The sequence below is a fragment of the Doryrhamphus excisus genome, linkage group LG12, assembly GCF_037039965.1.
Source record: "Doryrhamphus excisus strain RoL-2023G ecotype Guam linkage group LG12, RoL_Dexc_Guam_v1.1, whole genome shotgun sequence".
NCBI lineage: Eukaryota > Metazoa > Chordata > Actinopteri > Syngnathiformes > Syngnathidae > Doryrhamphus > Doryrhamphus excisus.
Window position 1 is genome coordinate 18,846,501 of NC_136368.1, and position 8,669 is coordinate 18,855,169.

The 8,669-nt window shown below is 41.6% G+C and overlaps 1 protein-coding gene across 1 annotated transcript in view; it reads right to left on the reverse strand.

Moving 5' to 3' along the window:
- The window catches only part of myo10l3 (myosin X, like 3), an 80,549-nt gene extending 76,702 nt beyond the window's left edge, over positions 1 to 3,847 (reverse strand). The window contains exon 1 of the mRNA XM_058081747.2: positions 3,521 to 3,847. Coding sequence (XP_057937730.2) covers positions 3,521 to 3,763 — 243 coding nt within the window. The 5' untranslated portion in view covers positions 3,764 to 3,847. The remainder of the gene's footprint in view (positions 1 to 3,520) is intronic.
- Positions 3,848 to 8,669: the final 4,822 nt, after the last annotated feature.

An 8,669-nucleotide genomic window follows, 5' to 3' on the forward strand; every position in this document is an offset into this window, starting at 1 on the left:
AAGTAAAATTGGTGATCCCAAATATGGTAATGGTAATGGTTTGATTTCATTTGAACATGCATCAGATTACAATTGAATGCATCACGTAATCAGTTCACAGTTGAAATTCACATGTCCAAAAGGAGTAGGAAGAAGCAAAGCTTATTAAATCCTACCCCTCCATCTGGTACTTTTACAATCAGTAACTGTTACATTTGTTCACTTCCTGCTTTCCTTACAGTTTTTTAAAATTTAAAATTTAAAATTTAAAATTTAAAATTTAAAATTTAAAATTTAAAATTTAAAATTTAAAATTTAAAATTTAAAATTTAAAATTTAAAATTTAAAATTTAAAATTTAAAATTTAAAATTTAAAATTTAATTAATTTTTTTTTTTTTTATTTGTCACATAGCAAAGTACGAGGTGATATGACGATACAATGTTACACTTATCGATGTGATCGGTATTGGTATCTGTATCGGCCGATTTCTCTCATGGATGATCGGGATCGGTATCAGAAAACTTGATGGTTTTTCGACAAAGTCTGCAGCAGCAGCAGTCAAAAGGAATGCAAGATCTCCCAGCCATTTTTTCAACTTTCCTTCCTCCATTACATCCTCGCCCCGCTTCCTGACTTCCTTCCTCAGTAATTCTACCGTCTGCGTGGCTGCAAGTGAGATGCAATGATCTCAGATGGCTTCAGCAGCAGAAGGAAATGGCAAGTGGGTTAAGAAAATAAAATCTTGCCATCCCCAGATAACATCGCTTAGTCAAAAAATATTGAAAGAAAAACTATTATGTAGGCATCACTAATGACATTAGCTTAACACTGAATGTCTGAGTGACAAATGTTCTTCCCATTCTTCCCGTTTTCTATGCCGCTTATCCTCACTGGGGTCACGGATATACTGTCTTTGGTGAGACAGGGCCGCCAGCCAATCGCAGGGCACATATAAACAAACAATCATTTACACTTATGGACAATTTGGAGTCGCCTGGGAAGAACATGCAAATCCCACACCGAGATGTCCAAGCGGAGAATCAAACCCAGGTTTCTTGACTGTGTGGCCTACATGCTAACCACTCGGTCACCACTTCCTAAGGTTAGAATGAATAAATTTGCAGTGATCACATAGCCTGCACACACAAAGAATAGGATAAAGATGATTATAGGGGTGCTATTTTATTTCTACAGGGCTCTAATAATGGTTAAAAAAAAACATATTTTGAAGGTCATAAACAGGTTTTCTATGCTCTAAGTACAAAAATATTCTATTTATTAATATTTTGCTGAAATTACCTTATCGCGGTCGGGTCTGGAACCAACTAAACGTGATAAATTAGGAATGATTGTACACATAAACACTTTTTTCAACAAAATTCTTTGCCAGCTCCACAAGGTTCTATCTTCAAAGTGCTACAACAGCAAGCAGGAAGGAGTGCATTGGATGTTCTTGGATGTGAAGAATGCATGTGGTAACCTAAAGCCTCGCCGCCACACTCCTACAAGGCACGGGATGACATGCCGGCACGGCTGGGAATTTCAGGGGTCAGGGTTCGGACTCCGGGATTCCCTCATGTCAGAATACCTTTAAGAGGATGGAATGCTATAGGAGGGAGTTAACGGGTATGTAAAAGGTCTCGGTTTGGCTTCACAGTGCAAGGCAGCTGCTTCTTTAAAGGCCTTGAATGGCCAAGTTTAGAAACGGGATTCAGACTCTTGAACAGGATGCTTGACAAAGGCTATAAAGACGCCATTTCCTCTATGAGGGGCTGAAAGACAGAAATCCACACCCTGATATATCATCAGTGGTCGGGCAGAGGTTAAAAAGAACTGACCAGATTGTGGAGGGTGGACTCCAGTGCTCAGTGCTGATGGACAGAATGGTGTTTACCGGGATGGGGTCACACCCTCAAGTACCTGACAGAAATGCCGCCATATATAAAACTGGGAATTAAAACAGTCAACCAGGAGAGAAACGGACAAAAATGACTAAGCCAGCAACTGATCAGACAGCAAAGCAATGCCAAATATAAACAAACGACTGATAAAGTGGCTCATTTCACCCCGACCGGCGATTGTTTTAACCAAGCAGTTGACGATGCTATCAAGCAATCAATTAATAGCATCACTCCTGATTTGACAACCACGACCCACTGACAACTTGACTTGAATCACACCTCAGATTCATCATGCCACGCTGACTCAGTTTAAACCACTTCAATCCTCACTACTTGATTTCCCATTTAATTAAATCCTAAAACTCGGGTGTTAAACATCTTACGGGCGACAACTTTGTCGTCTTGGGTCATTTTTTATGAGTGGTTGAGTAAACATGCTGAAAACTCTGCCCAAAATATGTGAAAAATGACTACAAAATGAAGTAATACTTGGCTGCACGGCAGTCGAGTGGTTAGCGTTAAGAGTTTGCATGTTCTCCCCTTGCATGTGTGGGTTTTCTCCGGGTACTCCAGTTTCCTCCCACATTCCAAAAACATGCTAGGTTAATTAGCGACTCCAAATTGTCCATAGGTATGAATGTGAGTGTGAATGGTTGTTTGTCTATATGTGCCCTGTGATTGGCTGGCCACCAGTCCAGGGTGTACCCCGAGTTCACTATGAAATAGTGGTTGCTGGTCATTTCTGGGAAGGTTCACCAGTGTTCCATTTTTTTTTTTACCACTTGTGGATAAATGGCTCTCACTATGGTTTGCTGGAGTCCTACAATTTTAGAAATGGCTACAACTTTAGAAAGGAGACCCGAGTTCAATTCCACCCTCGGCAATCTCTGTGTGGAGTTTGCATGTTCTCCCCGTGCATGTGTGGGTTTTCTCCGGGTACTCCGGTTTCGTCCCACATTCCAAAAACATGCTAGGTTAATTAGCGACTCCAAATTGTCCATAGGTATGAATGTGAGTGTGAATGGTTGTTTGTCTATATGTGCCCTGTGATTGGCTGGCGACCAATCCAGGGTGTACCCCCGCCTCTCGCCCGAAGACAGCTGGGATAGGCTCCAGCACACCCGCGACCCTCATGAGGAAAAGCGGTAGAAAATGAATGAATGAAGTAATACTGGTATTCTGTACACACCCAAAGGGTTCACTACACGCAGTTGGGTGATGCATTACTTGAGCCCCAATCACTGTTGTTGTATTTATGTGTGACTCAAAGCATTGTGAGTGTATACCGTGACTATAACAGCCTACTTATCATGTAGTCTGAATGCCTCCCTCTTCAATAACATGAATTTCAAGTGGAAAGTACTTAAATGGAAACATAAAGAACTGCAGTGACATGTGTCTCCTCTCTTTGTGGCTGCTCTTAATGGGATTATGTGGGCACACTTGAAGGGGATTGTGTAGTAGACTACATTGAGGGATGCTTGATAAACACACGCCTTGTGAAAATATGCTAAGTTTTAGCTACCATTCCAAAAGAAAACTGAAGCTATTCTCAAGTAAGAAGAAGCGCTAGACAAACAAAAGTGACTTTAAAACTGAATAAAATAACTTTTTGTGTGCCGAAAAGAAGGACTGTACCTCTTGGAAGAAGGTATCCATGCTTAGACGGTCCGACCTGACGTCCTGACGTCCCTTTGTAGTCTGACTTTTCAGGGTACCGCAGTCGAGGTTAGTCCCAAAACGGATTACATTTAAATTCTCTTTGTCGCTTCCAGATTCGGTTAAAAATAAGACATGTTCCGCTGGCTTTGGACGAGTTCCCGTTTTCGTTCCCCGATGCTTGTTGTTGTTGTTGTGTGTGTGCTCGTGCTGCTGAGCCATTCATTGCAAAGGGCAGGGCCGAGGGAGCCGGCAAATTATGCAAAGGAGGCGGAGCCTAGCAGTAGAGGCTCCTCCCCCTGGCACACGCCTTTTTTTTGTGTGTGTGTCGCAAGAAAGGCAGACAAGGATTTGTAATCTTAAACAAAGGCAGCACTCTGATGATGAAACAAAGCCTGTGTAAGGATAATATTGATACTTTGTGACTAATAGTATCACATATTTGCTGTATTAATGTAAAAAATACAGGTAAGATTGCAATAAATTACAATATTTATAAAAAGTTCATTTATTTCAAAGCCTGTGTAAAGATAATATTGCTACTTTGTGACTAATAGTATCACATATTTGCTGTATTAATGTAAAAAAAATACAGGTAAGATTTCAATAAATTACAATATCTATAAAAAGTTTATTGTGTAAAGATAATATTGCTACTTTGTGACTAATAGTATCACATAGTAGCTGTATTAATGTAAAAAATACAGGTAAGATTGCAATAAATTACAATATCTATAAAAAGTTTATTGTGTAAAGATAATATTGCTACTTTGTGACTAATAGTATCACATAGTAGCTGTATTAATGTAAAAAATACAGGTAAGATTGCAATAAATTACAATATTTATAAAAAGTTCATTTATTTCAAAGCCTGTGTAAAGATAATATTGCTACTTTGTGACTAATAGTATCACATATTTGCTGTATTAATGTAAAAAAATACAGGTAAGATTGCAATAAATTACAATATCTATAAAAAGTTTATTGTGTAAAGATAATATTGCTACTTTGTGACTAATAGTATCACATATTTGCTGTATTAATGTAAAAAATACAGGTAACATTGCAATAAATTACAATATCTATAAAAAGTTTATTGTGTAAAGATAATATTGCTACTTTGTGACTAATAGTATCACATATTTGCTGTATTAATGTAAAAAAATACAGGTAAGATTGCAATAAATTACAATATGTCTGAAAACTTCATTTATTTCAGTAGTTCATTTCTAAAAGTGAAGCTTTTATATTCAATAAATTGACTATTTCTCAATTTCTGGAATAATTTTGAAGCTCCAATGAGGATACACTCCTGGATAGCATCCCAGTTGTCTTTTTTTACTGGTATCTTTGCATAGATCAGGGTCATGGTTTATTATAAATGTAACATCACTGAGCTAGTCAGCTGAGCATCATGTCTGCAAGGACAATCGTTCATTGTTTGTGTGAGCGGTCATCAGGTGATATACGATCAAGAAAGGCCCGGGAGGAGGGGCTGGTTGCAACCCAACCTTTCAAATCTTTTACTTTTGAAGATGACGGAAATACACCGTCACCATCATGGATTATTTAAGTGGAATGAAACGTATTCCATTAATTACATAATTTTTTTTTTTTTGTTTAATTAACGCATGTGCACCAGAGCAAGCACACGCCTCTGTTAGGGTGACAGATGGAAGCACAGTGCCCCCCCAACAACCCCCCCACACACAGTATGATGCTCTTTTCTAACTTCATTATGTACACATCATTTCTAACTCACACTAATGCTAATAATTCTGGCCACCAGCCCTAATATTTATGCCTTTTTGTCTGATTTTATGCGGCACGGTGGATGAGTGGTTAGCACGCAGACCAGGGTTCGATTCCACCCTCGGCCATCTCTATGTGGAGTTTGCATGTTCTCCCCGTGCATGCGCGGTTTCCTCCCACATTCCAAAAACATGCTAGGTTAATTAGCGATTGTCCATAGGTATGAATGTGAGTGTGAATGGTTGTTTGTCTATATGTGCCCTGTGATTGGCTGGCCACCAGTCCAGGGACAATTTTGGAGTCGCCAATTAACCTAGCATGTTTTTGGAATGTGGGAGGAAACCGGAGTACCCGGAGAAAACCCACGCATGCACGGGGAGAACATGCAAACTCCACACAGAGACGGCCGAGGGTGGAATTGAACACGGGTCTCTTAGCTCTGAGGCCTGTGCGCTAACCACTTGACCACCATGCAGCATTCGTACTTATACATTGTAAGACAAAGCGGAGTACCCTACATATTAAAATAAAAAATGAAATATATTAAATGAAATATTACTATTAAATATTAACATTTATGTAATTTTTTTTGCCTCACCTGACACAGCTAACTTCCCTAGCATATGCTGATGAATGAACCATACCAAATTTTGCATATACATAAATATGATGACTATTTGGCTGCATGGTGGTCGAGTGGTTAGCGCGCAGGCCTCACAGCTAGGAGACCAGGGTTCGATTCCACCCTCTGCCATCTCTGTGTGGAGCAACTCAACTTTCCGGAGTGTTTTATTTCAGTTTGTCTTTTTTTTTGCAAGATGACGGGTTATTTTATCCACGGTGGCGCCATCGTTAAACTTCCACAGTGACACACTGAGAACACGAGGGTGAAGAAAGAACGACGTATGAAATCCAAACATATCATCCATGCTCAGTTAAACTACAGGAAGCAGTGGTCTTTTACGACTTATCGCACCACAGGAATTCTTTCACAGCCCCCCCCCGCCCCCCTTCCCCCTCCAGAATGCATGCCATACCTTCCACGAGGCCCACTCATACTCTTCCCATGCTGTCCATTTCCTGTTTGTTTTCCAAGCAGTGATCCCACAGTGGCATTCAATTCCCTCACTCTTCATACTCGTGGCTTACTTTGAGGAACCTGGTCAACTTGAAGCTTCCCGGCTGATTGAAATGAGTCACGACGTGCTAGTGGACCTTTGTCAACTCACTGAGGCCATATTGTTTCTCGGATGAAGTCCAGACTATTAACCTAAGTGGCCCTGCAGTGATTCAGCAGGCCATTCAGGGCCTGAGTAAACACGCATGAGAGTTTTAATCCTACATTCTTCATCCTGAGCTCCAGACTGATACGGGGAGACCTGCGGGGAATTTTTACAACGCTGTCTCATCGCCGATGATTCAGGCATGTGAATCATGGACTGCTCAGATTTCCAAGATAAAGATCACCGACAACAAACATCTTGTTCTCAGGTCGTTGCTAAAAATGCAATTCGACAAAATCCATAATCTTGAAAGAACTGCATACAATCTATAGTCCTGTACTAACTTCAGTAATGAAGGCTAAAACAGATGAGTCGTCTTATATTTGGGTCAATATATTATTCACATGAAGTGAATCCAATTAAAAATAATCTTAGTGTAAGAAATAGCTCTGAAATATTCATTCATTCATTTTCTAACGCTTATCCTCATGAGGGTTGCGGGGGTGCTGGAGACTATCCCAGCTGTCTTCGGGCGAGAGGCCCGCCACACCCTGGACTGGTGGCCAGCCAATCACAGGGCACATATAGACAAACAACCATTCACACTCACATTCATACCTATGGACAATTTGGAGTCGCTAATTAACCTAGCATGTTTTTGGAATGTGGGAGGAAACCGGAATACCCGGAGAAAACCCACACATGCACGTGGAGAACATGCACCTCTCGCCCGAAGACAGCTGGGATAGGCTCCAGCACCCCCGACCCTCGTGAGGATAAGCGGTAGAAAATGAATGAATGAATGATGTACTTTGGCTGCATGAGTGGTGCACGTTCTCCCCCGTGCATGTGTGGGTTTTCTCCAGGTAAAAACATGCTAGGTTAATTGGCGACTCCAAATTGTATGAATGTGAGTGTGAATGGTTGTTTGTCTATATGTGCCCTGTGATTGGCTGGCCACCAGTCCAGAATGTACCCTGACTCTCGACTAAAGACAGCTGGGATAGGCTCCAGCACCCCCCCCGACCCTCGTGAGGAGAAGCGGTAGAAAGTGAATGAATGATGTAATTTGGCTGCACGGTGGTCTAGTGGTTAGCATACAGGCCTCACAGCTAGGAGACCGGAGTTCAATTCCACCCTCAGCCATCTCTGTGTGGAGTTTGCATGTTCTCCCCGTGCATGCGTGGGTTTTCTCCGCGTACTCCGGTTTCCTCCCACATTCCAAAAACATGCTAGGTTAATTAGCGACTCTAAATTGTCCATAGGTATGAATGTGAGTGTGAATGGTTGTTTGTCTATATGTGCCCTGTGATTGGCTGGCCACCAGTCCAGGGTGTTACAGGGTGTAAATCCACTAAGTCTTCCATGTTTATTGGTCTACAGTACTAAAATGTGCGGACCCCCATAAGATCAGCTGTGTCAGGACATCAGAAGCGTATCTCTAGACGATGTGGGGGCTGAGGGTGCTGTAACACACCTGCTTCCAGCACAGACAACAAAGAGAGCTTATTTTGGGGAACGGGAGGGTTGTTGGTGGTGGTGGTGGTGGTGCTTTGGAGGGAGGTGGGAGCGTTCAATCTAATTACAGACTCTGGGGGACATTACGTCATTGAGGTGATGCCCCACCTTGGGGGCGAGTGTGATGCTTTGTCTCCCACCACAAACATCCTTGTTCATTTATTGTCTGCTCTTGTCGTGCAAAAAAATGTGCAATCCACCGCAATGTGATGTCTGCGTTAATCCCGGTCACTTCCTTCGGTCCAATCCCCTCACGACATTAGTCGCTGACTTTTTGCGGGTTTTGCAACATCAATTTTCTGGAAGCTAAGTGACTTCAAAGCTAAGATACTAACAAGCCGCCCCCCCGATGGGATGCAATCGCATCCATAACCAAATTACAAGCCCCAAGTATGTCCTTCTTCTTCCTCTCATTAGCCTCATCTGAAAGGGAGCTAATGAGCCACAGAGCCGGGCCATTTTGTTCTATCTGCAGTTGGCATCAGCGGCCATTAGCAATTTCAAGCAGTCACCTTTCAATTAACTTCTGATGAATTAGGGATGGAGGGCATACAGGAAATGAGCACAAACAATAACGGGTTGGAAGTGGAAAAAGGCTGTTCCTAAAGATATGTTACAAATGGAGCTATTTACTA